Source organism: Bufo gargarizans, chromosome 8, assembly GCF_014858855.1.
Source record: "Bufo gargarizans isolate SCDJY-AF-19 chromosome 8, ASM1485885v1, whole genome shotgun sequence".
NCBI lineage: Eukaryota > Metazoa > Chordata > Amphibia > Anura > Bufonidae > Bufo > Bufo gargarizans.
The window spans coordinates 193,913,803-193,930,763 of NC_058087.1; the positions used below are offsets into that span (position 1 = coordinate 193,913,803).

Consider the following 16,961-nt stretch of genomic DNA (forward strand, 5'->3'; position numbering starts at 1 on the left):
TGGAATGGTGCTTTGATGACTTCAGACACTGTACCACATGTTTTTTTCAGGATATTGGGGATAGTGCAATAGTATCATTGCCATTGAGCATAATTTATTAATATTGCACTTCCACTAGCAGGAGTGATTGTTACATCAGGAGAGCAAGTGCCATGGTTGTGTGTCATGAACTGTGCAGAAATCCCATCATCTCTTCCCCTATGCAGAATGCGGGCTGTAACTGTGTCCCCCGTCCCCTGCGGAGACTCTGCCCGGCAACAGCAGATTAACAGCTGGACCTGTAAAGCCTTATAAGGGCAATGGAATGTGGTAATGTCATGTGACCTGCCATGAGAGAGGGGGGACTCGAAACTGTTGTTATCCCTCACATCTTGGGGAGGGGGATATGAAAACTGCTGTTTTACCTCAATAAATCAGTTTATGTTCTGAGTTCACATGAAGCAGAGGTGTGTGGTGTCTTCTCTGAGGAAAAGGGGACATCAGGATCGCAGGTTCTGGGTGTCCGAATGGCGTGATCTTGGGACAGTACGGAGCCACTCATTTGGGATATAAGGGCCCCGTTACAGTGATTTAACGGGGTGTCCTGTTTTGTTGTCGTAGTACTGTCCTGCAACTACTACTATGTACAGGTCCTTCTAAAAAAATTAGCATATTGTGATAAAGTTCATTATTTTCTGTAATGTACTGATAAACATTAGACTTTCATATATTTTAGATTCATTACACACCAACTGAAGTAGTTCAAGCCTTTTATTGTTTTAATATTGATGATTTTGGCATACAGCTCATGAAAACCCAAAATTCCTATCTCAAAAAATTAGCATATCATGAAAAGGTTCTCTAAACGAGTTATTAACCTAATCATCTGAATCAACTAATTAACTCTAAACACCTGCAAAAGATTCCTGAGGCTTTTAAAAACTCCCAGCCTGGTTCATTACTCAAAACCGCAATCATGGGTAAGACTGCCAACCTGACTGCTGTCCAGAAGGCCATCATTGACACCCTCAAGCAAGAGGGTAAGACACAGAAAGAAATTTCTGAACGAATAGGCTGTTCCCAGAGTGCTGTATCAAGGCACCTCAGTGGGAAGTCTGTGGGAAGGAAAAAGTGTGGCAGAAAACGCTGCACAACGAGAAGAGATGACCGGACCCTGAGGAAGATTGTGGAGAAGGACCGATTCCAGACCTTGGGGGACCTGCGGAAGCAGTGGACTGAGTCTGGAGTAGAAACATCCAGAGCCACCATGTACAGGCGTGTGCAGGAAATGGGCGACAGGTGCCGCATTCCCCAGAAACAGCGGCAGAAGCGCCTGACCTGGGCTACAGAGAAGCAGCACTGGACTGTTGCATGTCATTCGGAAATCAAGGTGCCAGAATCTGGAGGAAGACTGGGGAGGGGGAAATGCCAAAATGCCTGAAGTCCAGTGTCAAGTACCCACAGTCAGTGATGGTCTGGGGTGCCATGTCAGCTGCTGGTGTTGGTCCACTGTGTTTTATCAAGGGCAGGGTCAATGCAGCTAGCTATCAGGAGATTTTGGAGCACTTCATGCTTCCATCTGCTGAAAAGCTTTATGGAGATGAAGATTTCATTTTTCAGCACGACCTGGCACCTGCTCACTGTGCCAAAACCACTGGTAAATGGTTTACTGACCATGGTATTACTGTGCTCAATTGGCCTGCCAACTCTCCTGACCTGAACCCCATAGAGAATCTGTGGGATATTGGGAAGAGAAAGTTGAGAGACGCAAGACCCAACACTCTGGATGAGCTTAAGGCCGCTATCGAAGCCTCCTGGGCCTCCATAACACCTCAGCAGTGCCACAAGCTGATTGCCTCCATGCCACGCCGCATTGAAGCCTCCTGGGCCTCCATAACACCTCAGCAGTGCCACAGGCTGATTGCCTCCATGCCACGCCGCATTGAAGCCTCCTGGGCCTCCATAACACCTCAGCAGTGCCACAGGCTGATTGCCTCCATGCCACGCCGCATTGAAGCCTCCTGGGCCTCCATAACACCTCAGCAGTGCCACAGGCTGATTGCCTCCATGCCACGTCGCATTGAAGCAGTGATTTCTGCAAAAGGATTCCCGACCAAGTATTGAGTGCATAACTGAACATAATTATTTGAAGGTTGACTTTTTTTGTATTAAAAACACTTTTCTTTTATTGGTCGGATGAACTATGCTAATTTTTTGAGATAGGAAATTTGGGTTTTCATGAGCTGTATGCCAAAATTATCAATATTAAAACAATAAAAGGCTTGAACTACTTCAGTTGTGTGTAATGAATCTAAAATACATGAAAGTCTAATGTTTATCAGTACATTACAGAAAATAGTGAACTTTATCACAATATGCTAATTTTTTGAGAAGGACCTGTATATGTCCACATTTATGTTTTTATAGTAATCATTGTAATAATAAAGATTAATGTTATAATACATGTGTGCATGTTTTTGGTGATTTTTTTTTGTATGCTGACACACATGTTAAACTACTGGTGTTTTTGTTAATATCAGTGTTTCTGATAATCAATGTAACTAAATGAAGGAGGAATGACTGTCATAGCGATCATTCCTCCCCAGTCACTTTACATTGGCCTGTGTAATAGGCTGATGCAAATGAGCGCCAATCAACATTTTTTTTATTTGCGGCCCCTTGAAATAGAGCGATGTGACAGTGCGGCCCTCAGACCAAAAAAGGTTGTGCACCCCTGGTCTAAAGTAAATCAACCGAGGCGAGGTATAAATGTAGACAAGAGGGTCTAAGACAAGAATCAGCAACCTCCGGCACTGCAGGTGTGGTGAAACTACATCTCTCATCATGCACACTTGCTTGGCTGTTCTCTTAACTCCCACAGAAGAGAAAGGTGCATGCTGGGAGATGTAGTTCCACAGTAGCTAGAGTGCCGAGGGTTGCTGATTCCTGGTCTAAGATGTTTAGAAAGATATGGAAGAGTTTACAGAGTAGCCACTGAATTCCACCAAAGACAGGAGTCCGGGGAAATCTGTGACTGCGCTAGAACTACTCCACCAGGATCCGCACCAGATCCCGTCAGTGATCACTCATCATTGTCTTCCTCAGTATGAATCAGCAGTAAACACAATCTCCGAGCTGCAGGGGTTAATTCTTCTACAGGAGCTCTCCGCCCTCTTAGGGGAAGAGACTTTTCCACATTCAATTCCTGCTCCTCTGTACCACAATGGCGTCTGCTGATCTGAGAGCGGAGCTGGACTGCTCTATCTGCCTGGGCCTCTATACAGATCCCGTGTCCCTGAGATGTGGACACTACTTCTGCCGCTTCTGTATTGTGAGTGCGCTGGATGCGCAGGAGGCAGCTGGAGTGTATTCCTGTCCTGACTGCAGAGCAGAATATCTGAAGCGTCCGGCCCTGGAGAAGAACAGGAAGCTGGGGAACATAGTGGAGCGTTTCTTATCTGCTCAGCCTGACATGGAGGAGACCGGGATCTTCTGTACTTACTGTACTAAGTCTCCTGTACCGGCTGTGAGGACATGTCTGCAGTGTGAGGCCTCGTTCTGTGAAAAGCACTTGAGTAGACACAGTAAGTCATCACAACATACTTTGGTTGAACCCACTGCTACCCCGAAGGAAAGAAAATGCTCCAAACACAAGGAGGTGCTGAAATACTATTGTCCTATAGACGTCGCCTGTGTCTGTGTGTCCTGCTGGGTGGCCGGAGACCACAAGGGACATGATGTGGAGCTGCTGGACGTGGCCTCTGAGAAGGAGAAAGAGAAGCTGAGGAAATATCTGGAGGAACTAAACCCACAAAAAGCAAAAATTCGGACAAAACTTCTGAATCTGCAGGATCGTCAGAGGAATATCCAGGAGAAAGCCTCTGATAAGAGGAAGAACGTCAGGAAGTTATTTATGGACATTAAGGAGCAACTGGAAATGGCAGAAAAGAAAGCACTGAGCGAGATCTCCAGGCAGGAGGAGAAGATTGTGTCCCAGATATCTGATCTGTTCAAGAAGATGGAAATAGAGGAGGACAAGCTGTCCAGGAAGATGCGTCACGTGGAGGAGATGTGTCATGTCACCGACCCAATAAGACTCCTACAAGAAAGTGACATTACAGTATGTGGTCGTGGAGATGATGAGGACACAGGGGGAGATGGTGCAGAGGGCAGGTCTGAGGATGATCTGGATGAGGTTCTGATCTCACTGACCTTACACCGATCTATGAGGGATATTGTCACCAATGTCACATCAGAGCTCGGGCTCTATGTTCCAGACATATTGCTGGATGAGGACACTGCTCATAGACATGTGAAGATATCAGAAGATCTGAAAACAGCAACAAGAACAGAAGAACAGAACAGACCAGAATCACGGGGAAGGTTCCTATATTGGGACCAGGTGTTAAGCAGATGTGGCCTCTCCTCAGGAAGACATTACTGGGAGGTAGAGTGGAACCAGAAAGGAGGATGTGACATCGGAATGTCCTATCCCAGTATAAAAAGGAAAGGACGGCAGTCTAGTATTGGATGTAATGATAAATCTTGGTGTTTGTATATGTATGGTGCAGAATGTGCAGTGTGTCACCGCTCAATCAGATCTCCCCTCAATGTAGATACAACATGTCCTAGACTTGGTGTCTTCTTAGACTATGAGGCCGGGCGTCTGTCCTTCTATCAGCTGTGTGACCCCATCAGACACTTACACACCTTCACAGCCTCCTTCTCTGAACCCCTACATGTTCTCTTCTATGTGCGGGATGGAGCCTCTGTTAGAATAATAAGCTGAGGCCGATGCGTCCACGTCCCGTTATAATCTCCGCCTATAAGTCACGATATAGCGCTGTATGGGCGGAGCCTCCGATCACACAATGTATATGGCGGCTCTATGGGGGGGTTACTGTACGATTATTTTACATTCCTTGGAGATCAGATCCAGAATCGATGCTTGAGACAAATGAGAAGTTACGTCGTCTGCACACGAGTTCGGGTGAACGCACATCAGATCCGCAGCGTATCCGCACCAATACCTGCAATGTGTGGTTACGGATTTTGGTGCGGATAAGATGCGGTTTTCCACTGAAAAGGGTGAAATCCGCAGCTAAAACCACAAACATAACTGACAGGCCGCAGATCTGGGAATCCGCACAGAAATAATCGGCGAAGTGTACGTGATCGGGGGAATCTCATACACTTTGCTGGTGCTGTAATTCCTTACGGTTTTTCCACATGGGATCTCGCGTGGAAAGACTGAGCGTATTCCGCAGCGTGCGCAGATGGCCTTCGGGTACAAGCGCACGGTGCGTATTACCTGCTGGTTTTCCAGAGTGAAATAATACCGCCTAAGCAGATGGGATTCCCAGTATCTCATCTACACGGAGCGGAAGTTTCCTGCGTCCGGAGTGACCTGCGGAGCGGATCCGGAGATCTGCGGCCGGTGGATTGTCCGTGCGGATTTCTCCCTTTACAATGCAGAGGGGGAGATCTGGGGAAATCCGTGTCAGGATCTGCAGGTAACAGGTGTGGATCCTGGAGCGGAGATACACCGCCGAGTGCACGTACCTCATGGGGGCATCATTAACCCTTCCCCGTCCTCCACTGATGTCGCTGTAGGGGCTTCTTTATGTTTCGGGGACACATTTGGGGAACATATAATTATTAATCAGCTTTTCCTATTTCTGTAGAGATGTGACAATGTGACGCTTCTTTCCGCACTATACGCGGCATTTGTTTTTCCCCTTTTTATGGAATAAATGTCTGACTACTTCTGTCCCATCAGAGTTGTCGGTCCTATCATCTGGGTGTCAGTGGTCTCCTCCGCCATCATGTCTGTTATAACCGCAGGTAATGAGTTCTGCAATACACTGGATCTGTACAGCGCCACCTGCTGTTCTTGTCCTTATTTATGGCCGGTCGCGCTGAGCTGGTCGCACGCGCTCAGTGTAAGGTGACGTCTACACGACGAGGTGTCTTGGTCCCAACTCTATACATTGTTAGTGTGAGAACATACCGCGCGCTCCGTATTGTGCCGCCTATAGAGCTCCCATTGTTGTGCTCGCCGCCTGGACTCAGCACTTTTCTAACTATCCCTTGTAATGGACGCCTTCCCTGCGGCGCAGCATGTCGGACGGCGCCCGCGCTACGTTACTGTCGGCCGCACTTCGCCATGTCTAGTGATTAATACTGTACGGTTTTCATGCACATTCTGTTCTGTTGTTAGCAGCATTATATGGCGGTGTATGTGGCTCGGGGTGCGGCTTTCTAATACTTCCCTCTATGTGTTGCTGAACTATTGTAGAGCAGCCGTGCAGCGACCGCCTCACGTCCTGGATTGATATGATATGATTACCTCCATTATTCTTATTGACTTGATTATTTGGAGCATTTTTATTTCTTATTCAAATCTCTTATAACAGTCATTTATTCTCTCTTCTTAATTATTTGCCCAATAAGTAATGAATTCAAACCTTATGATTTAATTTTCTATCTCTAAATGAGAAGACTGAGAAAAGCTCATTCCTGATCTATAAGAAGGTCCCCGACCCTTTGTATATTTTTATTCTTACTCAGTCCTTAAAAGTCATGTAGGACTCATAATAATCATTTATTTATCCAGAATATCAAATACAGAATAAACCGTCTTTGTTCAGAGATTATTCTCCAACCCTAAGTGAGAGGACGGAGGAAAGCTCTTATTCTGTCCTTAGGAGTCATGTAGGACCAATTGTAATCAATCATTTATCCAAAGTGTCAAATACGGGGCAAACCGCCTCTGTTCAGAGAAAAGACAGACGTGAATCCCTCATTTAATCCTAGAGGAGTCAGGCTTTTTGTCTCTTCTAGTTGTAATCTCTTATCTATATCTCCTCGTCTTGGGCCCATCTTCATTTTCTTGATAGCCCAAAATTTTTGATTATTTGTATCTCCTTTGTGTTTCTCGTAGACATGTTTTGAGAGAGCTGTATCTGATTCTGTATTGATACAGCTGAAATGTTTAGCTATTCGTCTTCTCAGTTGTTGTGTTGTCTTGCCTATATATAGTTTGGGGCATCCACATTCAATGGCGTAAATTACGCCTGTAGATTTGCAATTTACATACTCTCTGATTTGATATTTTTTATTATCAATTGGATTGGAGAACTCTTTTCTTGGTTCCATTTTATTACAAAATATTCAGTCTCCACAAGGGTAAGACCCTACCGTGGATAACCATGTAGTTTTAGGTTCTCTTTGATCCAATTGAAAATGGCTGTGTACCAAATTTTCTTTCAGATTTCTCCCCCTTCTGTATGTAATTGTTGGGTTGGGAGGAGCCCCTTCTCTCAGATCGTCATCTATGATTAATATGTGCCAGTGTCGTCTCACAAAGTTTCTGACCTTCTCATGTTGTACGTCATATGTTCCTATGCAACGTATTAACTTTTTCCTCTCCTTATCTCTCATTTCCCCTTTATCCTGTAGTAATGTGGTCCTTTCCGAACTTTCTTCGGATAGCCTCTTGCTTTAAACCTTTTATAAAGTAGCATGCTTTCTTGCTCAAAACTTTCCTCTGTTGAACAGTTAAGTTTTGCCCGTAGGTATTGACCTACTAGGATACCTTTTTTAAGAGCTGCTTGATGATAACTCTCCCAGTGAAGGAGGCTATTAGTTGACGTAGTTTTCCTATATATATACAGACGTGGACAAAATTGTTGGTACCCTTTGGTCAATGAAAGAAAAAGTCACAATGGTCACAGAAATAACTTTAATCTGACAAAAGTAATAATAAATTAAAATTCTATAAATGTTAACCAATGAAAGTCAGACATTGTTTTTCAACCATGCTTCAACAGAATTATGTAAAAAAATAAACTCATGAAACAGGCATGGACAAAAATGATGGTACCCCTAGAAAACACAGAACATAATGTGACCAAAGGGACATGTTAATTCAAGGTGTGTCCACTAATTAGCATCACAGGTGTCTACAACCTTGTAATCAGCCATTGGGCCTATATATATGGCTCCAGGTAATCACTGTGTTGTTTGGTGATATGGTGTGTACCACACTCGACATGGACCAGAGGAAGCAAAGGAAAGAGCTGTCTCAAGAGATCAGAAAGAAAATTATAGACAAGCATGTTAAAGGTAAAGGCTATAAGACCATCTCCAAGCAACTAGATGTTCCTGTGAGTACAGTTGCACATATTATTCATAAGTTTAAGATCCATGGGACTGTAGCCAACCTCCCTGGACGTGGCCGCAGGAGGAAAATTGATGACAAATCTAAGAGACGGATAATCCGAATGGTAACAAAAGAGCCTAGAAAGACTTCTAAAGAGATTCAAGGTGAACTTCATGCTCAAGGAACATCAGTGTCAGATCGCACCATCCGTCGTTGTTTGAGCCAAAGTGGACTACATGGGAGACGACCAAGGAGGACACCATTGTTGAAAACGAATCATAAAAAAGCAAGACTGGAATATGCCAAACTACATGTTGACAAGCCACAAAGCTTCTGGGAGAATGTCCTGTGGACAGATGAGACAAAAATCGAAGTTTTTGCCAAGGCACATCAGCTGTATGTTCACAGACGAAAAAATGAAGCATATCAAGAAAAGAACACTGTCCCTACTGTGAAACATGGAGGAGGCTCTGTTATGTTCTGGGGCTGCTTTGCTGCGTCTGGCACAGGGTGTCTTGAATCTGTGCAGGGTACAATGAAATCTCAAGACTATCAAGGAATTCTAGAGAGAAATGTACTAGCCAGTGTCAGAAAGCTTGGTCTCAGTCGCAGGTCATGGGTCTTGCAACAGGACAATGACCCAAAACACACCGCTAAAAACACCCAAGAATGGCTAAGAGGAAAAAATTGGACTATTCTAAAGTGGCCTTCTATGAGCCCTGACCTCAATCCTATTGAGCATCTTTGGAAGGAGCTGAAACATGCAGTCTGGAAAAGGCACCCTTCAAACCGGACACAACTGGAGCAGTTTGCTCATGAGGAGTGGGCCAAAATACCTGCTGAGAGGTGCAGATGTCTCATTGACAGTTACAGGAAGCGTTTGATTGCAGTGATTGCCTCAAAAGGTTGCGCAACAAAATATTAAGTTAGGGGTACCATCATTTTTGTCCATGCCTGTTTCATGAGTTTATTTTTTTACATAATTCTGTTGAAGCATGGTTGAAAAACAATGTCTGACTTTCATTGGTTAACATTTATAGAATTTTAATTTATTATTACTTTTGTCAGATTAAAGTTATTTCTGTGACCATTGTGACTTTTTCTTTCATTGACCAAAGGGTACCAACAATTTTGTCCACGTCTGTATATATATATATATCTGTTTTGACACTCCCGTCAGGCTCAAGGGAAACGTTCAGATCCAAGAAACTGATGCTTTTTTGTGTATTTCCGCAGTAAATTTTAAACCTACTTGGTTATTATTCAGTGAATCAACAAATTGTGAAGTGCTTTTCTGTGCCTTCACATAAAATTAAAATATCATCAATGTATCGTCCCCAAAATAATTTGTGCTTCGTGAAGTTACCATATTGTTCTGTGAAAACTATTCTTTCTTCCCACCACCATAAAAATAAATTAGCAAAACTCGGTGCACAAATCGTCCCCATTGCCGTCCTAGTGATCTGTAAATAATATTTCCCATTGAACATGAAATAATAATGTGTCAGCAAAAACTGTAATAGTGATAGAACAAGTTATTGTGTTCATAAAAGTGTGTTCCCTTAGTGCTCAAAAAATATTGAATTGCATCCAATCCCAATTTGTGTTGTATACTTGTATACAAAGCCTCAACATCGAGGCTTGCAATCATAGTATCTTCATTGACCTGTATACCCTGGAGCCCAGCGAGAGTGTCTTTCGTATCTTTTAGATATGAAGAGAGACCAGGTACAAATAGGGAGAACACCTGGTCCACATAGCTGCTGATCCCCTCACAGAAGCTCTGATTTCCCGAAACAATGGGTCTCCCTGGAATGGGGTTACGCATAAATGGTTGCTACCGTTGGTCTAGGGTTGTATAGCACTTTGTATTCTTCTTTTGTTATTAGATCCTTTTCTCTAGCGGACATGAGAATTGTTTTTATTTCCTTGGATTATCTTTGGTGTCTTTTAGCAATGTCATAACCATTGTCTGATAATCACTCTTTTCCAGAAGAACAACATTGCCACACTTATCTGACGGTTTTATCTCCAAATCTTTATTGTCCATGAGTTCTTGCATGGCTATCTTTTCATTTTTGGTCAAATTGGATCCTACCAAATTACCAGTTGTTTTTATTTTTTGGAGATCCTTTGTTACTAGGTCTACAAAAGATTGGATATTATCATACTTGGTAATAGGAGGAGTAGATTTTGATTGAGGAGTTAATGTACTGAATGGACCGGTCGGTTTTTGATATTAGCCTCTATGTTCTCTCTGTAATTCCTCAAGTGTCTGTATAGCTTTTTCGTCCTTTTTAGCCATTTCACTCATGTCTCTGTCTTTGTGCTTATATTCTTTATGTAATGCCAATTTTCTAGCGAACAAATTAACATCCTTAACCCACAGTCAAAATAAGGCACAGGTGTAAAGGGCAGACCTTTTTGTATGAGGGTTACATGCTAAAGTTGTTAGAGATAGAAAATTAAATCATAAGGTTTGAATTCATTACTTATTGGGCAAATAATTAAGAAGAGAGAATAAATGACTGTTATAAAAGATATGAATAAGAAATAAAAAGGAATAAAAATGCTCCAAATAATCAAGTCAATATAAGAATAATTGAGGTAATTATTTCAATTCTCCCAAAGAATATACATTAAGTAATAAATAAATAAGAGAAGTAATAGTATAGACAGTATTAGGAAATTGCCAATCATGATTGAAAATAACTAACTATATAAAGAATGGTTAGGAAAAGCAAAAAATACATAGGGAGACCACTAGTTTATTAGAATTAATAATAATAATATCTAAGTTAATATAATAGTATTTAAAAATATAATAATGAAAATTTTAATCATGTGGAATAACTAAATAATAGTCATTTATTATTAGTTATAATAATATAATATACAGCCCGCATAATTAACTCAAATGAAGTAAATATTGTGGGAGCAAAAAACTATAATAAAAACATAAATTCATGGTGCTACCCTTTGTAATTTTTATGAAAAATCCTACAGGCATTAGTATTCCAGATAGACTTTGAATAGCCAGTACATCTATACAGGAAAGTCTGAGTTCAGAGACCTGCGCAACTTATGCCATTGAAAAGTCCTGAGACGAGGAACAGGATACTATAGAGTGAATCTAGGGGGAAGAAAATCAAAGTCCCGTAACTAACCCCATTCGGAAGCATAACAACACTGAAGCCAACGATACGCTGCAAAGGATCATGATGTCAGAATGAAAGGATTTAAAAGCCCATCCTCGCCCCCTTCAAACATATCCTGCCCAAATCCCCTGAGGACGTCAGGTTAGCTGGCGAAACATGCGTTTCAAGCAATTTTTAGACAGCGGATGCCCCAGTTACAAGGAATAAAATAGTGAATGGTTCTCACGTACAGCACAGGGAGAGGGGAGCGAGCAGTGCTCGGACGCAGCTCACTGCTACCCTGAGGCTGGTAAATTACACTGTGATGGTAAGGCTACTTTCACACTGGCGCTTGGTGCGGTTCCGTCATGGATCTGCACAGTCGGATCAGTTCAGATAATACAACCGTCTGCATCCGTTCAGAATGGATCCGTTTGTATTACCTTTAACATAGCCATGCAAGCATTGTTTTTATGTCTGCCTCCAAAGCGGAATGGAGACTGAACGAAGGCAAACTGATGCATTCTGAGCCGATCCTTTTCCATTCAGAATGCATTAGAATGCAAACTGGTCCGTTTTGGACCGCTGCGCCCTGAACGGATCTCACAAACGGAAAGCCAAAAACGCCAGTGTGAAAGTAGACTAAGGCTACTTTCACACTGGCGTTTCGTGGATCAGTTTAAAACAGATCCGTTAGAAGGATTTGAAAAACGGATTCAAACGTTGATCTTTTATGCGGATCCGTTATAACGGATCTGCCTGTAAAACCGATCCGTTCGTGGCGTCTGCATCCGTTTTAGCATCCACTCAGCGGATCCGTTTTTCTAATAAAGGTGTAAAAAGGTGTGCCTCACAAAGTCCTCCCACATTAAAAGCAGGTACACCTCTATTCAGGCTCATTGTATATTGGAAGCATGTTGCCTGCACACTTGCAGACGAGACCTGGAAAGAAGACGACGTCGGTATTGGATACACCCTATAAGTTCAAAAAGGATGACCAGAGTTTTTTTTTTTTCTGTTCTTTATTTGGAGTTGCGTGCAAATCCTGAAAGATTTTACAATTATATGCGCATGACGGTTGAGATTATGACCAGCTTCTGCAGCGCATTACTTCGACCATTGAAAGGCAGGATACCCGATACAGAAGGGCCATTTCACCATCAGAGAGGCTAATGGTGGCAATAAGGTAAAAATGTATTTATATTTAGATAGTGTTTTATTTATTATTAGTTTTTTATAATAACTTTATTTTTTGGGGGGTTTATAAGGTTTCTTGCTACCGGAGAAAGCCTTACGTCATTACATTACCAATATCGTATTAGAATTTCGACACTCTGTGGAATAGTAAAGGATTATGGGCGATATTGCATGAAGACTTTATCCCGCATCCAACAACTGAACGATGGCTTCAAATAGCGGACAAGTTTATGGAAACCTGCCAATTCCCTAATTGTGTAGGAGCAGTGGATGGCAAACATATAAGGATTGTTAAGCCGTCAGGAAGTGGATCTGGTTTGGACGCACCTTTTCATTCAAAGAGTTTTCTTTATTTTCATGACTATGACAATTGTAGATTCACACTGAAGGCATCAAAACTATGAATTAACACATGTGGAATTATATACATAACAAAAAAGGATGAAACAAATGAAAATATGTCATATTCTAGGTCCTTCAAAGTAGCCACCTTTTGCTTTGATTACTGCTTTGCACACTCTTGGCATTCTCTTGATGAGCTTCAGGAGGTAGTCACCTGAAATGGTCTTCCAACAGTCTTGAAGGAGTTCCCAGAGATGCTTAGCACTTGTTGGCCCTTTTGCCTTTACTCTGCGGTCCAGCTCACCCCAAACCATCTCGATTGGGTTCAGGTCCGGTGACTGTGGAGGCCAGGTCATCTGGCGCAGCACCCCATCACTCTCCTTCATGGTCAAATAGCCCTTACACAGCCTGGAGGTGTGTTTGGGGTCATTGTCCTGTTGAAAAATAAATGACGGTCCAACTAAACGCAAACCGGATGGAATAGCATGCCGCTGCAAGATGCTGTGGTAGCCATGCTGGTTCAGTATGCCTTCAGTTTTGAATAAATCCCCAACAGTGTCACCAGCAAAGCACCCCCACACCATCACACCTCCTCCTCCATGCTTCACGGTGGGAACCAGGCATGTAGAGTCCATCCGTTCACCTTTTCTGCATTGCAAAAAGACACTGTGGTTGGAACCAAAGATCTCAAATTTGGACTCATCAGACCAAAGCACAGATTTCCACTGGTCTAATGTCCATTCCTTGTGTTCTTTAGCCCAAACAAGTCTCTTCTGCTTGTTGCCTGTCCTTAGCAGTGGTTTCCTAGCAGATATTCTACCATGAAGGCCTGATTCACACAGTCTCCTCCTAACAGTTGTTCTAGAGATGTGTCTGCTGCTAGAACTCTGTGTGGCATTGACCTGGTCTCTAATCTGAGCTGCTGTTAACCTGCGATTTCTGAGGCTGGTGACTCGGATGAACTTATTCTCCGCAGCAGAGGTGACTCTTGGTCTTCCTTTCCTGGGGCGGTCGGCATGTGAGCCAGTTTCTTTGTAGCGCTTGATGGTTTTTGTGACTGCACTTGGGGACACTTTCAAAGTTTTCCCAATTTTTCGGACTGACTGACCTTCATTTCTTAAAGTAATGATGGCCACTCGTTTTTCTTTACTTAGCTGCTTTTTTCTTGCCATAATACAAATTCTAACAGTCTATTCAGTCGGACTATCAGCTGTGTATCCACCTGACTTCTCCACAACGCAACTGATGGTCCCAACCCCATTTATAAGGCAAGAAATCCCACTTATTAAACCTGACAGGGCACACCTGTGAAGTGAAGACCATTTCAGGTGACTACCTCTCGAAGCTCATCAAGAGAATGCCAAGAGTGTGCAAAGCAGTAATCAAAGCAAAAGGTGGCTACTGTGAAGAACCTAGAATATGACATATTTTCAGTTGTTTCACACTTTTTTGTTATGTATATAATTCCACGTGTGTTAATTCATAGTTTTGATGCCTTCAGTGTGAATCTACAATTTTCATAGTCATGAAAATAAAGAAAACTCTTTGAATGAGAAGGTGTGTCCAAACTTTTGGTCTGTACTGTATATATATATATATATATATATATGAGAAATCTGGTGTCCAGGTAGCAGTATAGCAGAATACACAGTCCATAGTATGGAGCAGCAGAGATTTTTTGTGCTGCGATATGAGGTTCGATTGGGTGTCTTCTCCCCTAGAATCAATGCCCTGGAAAAATATGATTTTTTATTAGCATACAATTCTTATGAAGAGCTTTCCGGAATACAGCACAGCCCGCTATAACCATCTAGCTCTAATATTATAATGTTTAATCAATGGCCGGCTCTATATAGTATATACAAGTGAAACTCGAAAAAAAATTATATCGTGCAAATTTATTTCATTAATGCAACTTAAAATTTGAATATTGTGAAAAGGTTGAATATTCTAGGCTCAAAGTGTCACCCTCTAGTCAGCTAATTAATCCATACCCCCTGAGCAAAAGGGACCTGAGATTGTGACTTTGGGGTTTCAGAAGCTGTAAGCCATAATCATCCAAATTATAACAAATAAAGGCATGAAATATCTTGCTTTGCCTGTTATGAGTCTCATGTGTTAGTTTCACCTTTTAAGTTGCATTACTGAAATAAATGAACTTTGCACGATATTCAAATTTTTTGAGTTTAACCTGTATAACATTTTATTTAAAAAAATATAATTTACATAAAAATATAAATTATACAATTGAAACTAAAATTAAAATAAATTAAAAATGCATATGCAATGTATATCTCTTAATAATGTGCAAATTATCAATTGTAATCACAGTCCCTCTACTGGTTCTTATTGCGGAGCTCACGCAATGTTTGGAACCTTAAAAATTAATAGTTCTCCAATTGTTATATTCCTCTATCATGTATCGTTTTGTATTAATGTAATATAGTCTTGTTGTCACTTTATTACTTTTCCATATGCCGCATGGGCACCAGATTCGCCCCCAGCTATGCTACCCTATTTATGGCGGCATGGGAACAGGATGCAATAACACCTAAGCTGGGGTCGATACATAGATGACATTGTTTTAATTGGGAAAGACTCATATGAAGATTTAATGGGATTCATAGAAAGTCTAAGTGATAACCAGTTAAATCTAAAATCTGTATCAAATGTGAGTACTCATCAAAAATCGGGTAGCAAAAAATAGTTTTATATTAAACACCAGTTGTCACCCGCCCCGTTGGCTGCTGAATTTACCATTCGGCCAATTTCGTCGCCTCAAGAGGAGTTGTACACAGGATGATCAATTTGAGACAGAAGCAGAAACAATGAAAATTCAGTTCCTTGAAAAACACTATCCACCATAAATACTCGAGTATAAGACGAGTTTTTTGGCACATATTTTTGTGCTCAAAAAGCCCCCTCGTCTTATACTCGAGTCTAGGTCTGTATTATGGCAACTTACATTGCCATAATACAGACCATGACATGTTGGGGGCCGGAGAAGCTGTTACTTACCTTTACAGCTGCTCCGGTCAGCTCCCAGCACGTCCGCACGGCACCTCTGTTAAACTCCCAGTGTAAATCTCGCGAGACACGCGGGCCGCGAGATTTACACTGGGAGCAGACCGCGAGATTTACACCGGCAGTAAGTACCAGCCCCTGCACAGCCTCCCCTCCCCCTGGACAACCCTCCCTCCCCCTTGTTCCGACACCCTGGACATCCCCCCCTCCCCCTGGACAGCCCCCCCCTCAAATTTTCGCATAAAAAATCAAATATTCGCAATTACAAATATATTTTGCGATATTCCAAATATTCGCGAATCCTCAAAGTGACGATATTCGTGATTAAAATTCGCAATTCGAATATCAAAGTCATTTTTTTTTAAAACCTTTAACCTACTGATGCCTCAATTAATGTAATTTTATTGGTACGGTATCTATTTTTATTTTTGAAATTTACCAGTAGCTGCTGCATTTCCCACCCTAGTCTTATACTCGAGTCAATAATTTTTCCCATTTTTTGGGGGTAAAATTAGGGGCCTCGGCTTATACTCGGGTCGGCTTATACTCGAGTATATACACGGTAGATGACTTAAGAGATTAAATAAAGTTAGGAAACTAGACAGACATTTTTTCAAACAAAAGTAAAAATAAGTGATAAAAGAGGGGAATCATCTAAGTTAGTATTGCCTTTTAATGTAGAATATAAAAAAATATCAGCCATTATAAATAAGTACTGGCATTTATTACAAGGGGATAACAATTTGGCAGCAATTCTCCCCAAAAAACACCCATAGTACTGTATATACAAAAGCTCCAAATCTAGGACTACAGGTAGCTCCAACTATGAGAAAACAGAAAGATCTATACTTACACCATGGGTACATTTAAAAGGATTCTCTAGATGTGGCGTATGCAGTATGTGCAAAACCACAGAGTTCGATGGAAGACGACATTTGAATGGGGAAATCAAAGAAACATTATCACGTAACAGCGAGGCAGTTATATCTGTCCTAGAATGTCCATGTGCTAAACAGTACATAGGCTGAGTGTCAGAACACATCAATAATATCAAGAAAGGATATGAGAAACACACTTTATCACATCACTTTAAGATACATCATGCCAGCAATTCAATC

At 41.9% G+C, this 16,961-nt stretch overlaps 1 protein-coding gene across 1 annotated transcript; it reads left to right on the forward strand.

Annotated features, from left to right (window-relative positions):
- The first annotated feature begins 3,189 nt into the window (after nucleotides 1-3,189).
- Nucleotides 3,190-6,241, forward strand: LOC122944944 (E3 ubiquitin/ISG15 ligase TRIM25-like). The gene has a single exon (XM_044303699.1). The coding sequence runs from the start codon at nucleotides 3,203-3,205 to the stop codon at nucleotides 4,766-4,768; it is 1,566 nt and encodes a 521-aa protein (XP_044159634.1). The 5' UTR covers nucleotides 3,190-3,202; the 3' UTR covers nucleotides 4,769-6,241.
- Nucleotides 6,242-16,961: the final 10,720 nt, after the last annotated feature.

Bases quoted from the DNA above. Each gene is read 5' to 3' on its own strand.
- LOC122944944 (XM_044303699.1), top strand. From the start codon at position 3,203: ATGGCGTCTGCTGATCTGAGAGCGGAGCTGGACTGCTCTATCTGCCTG.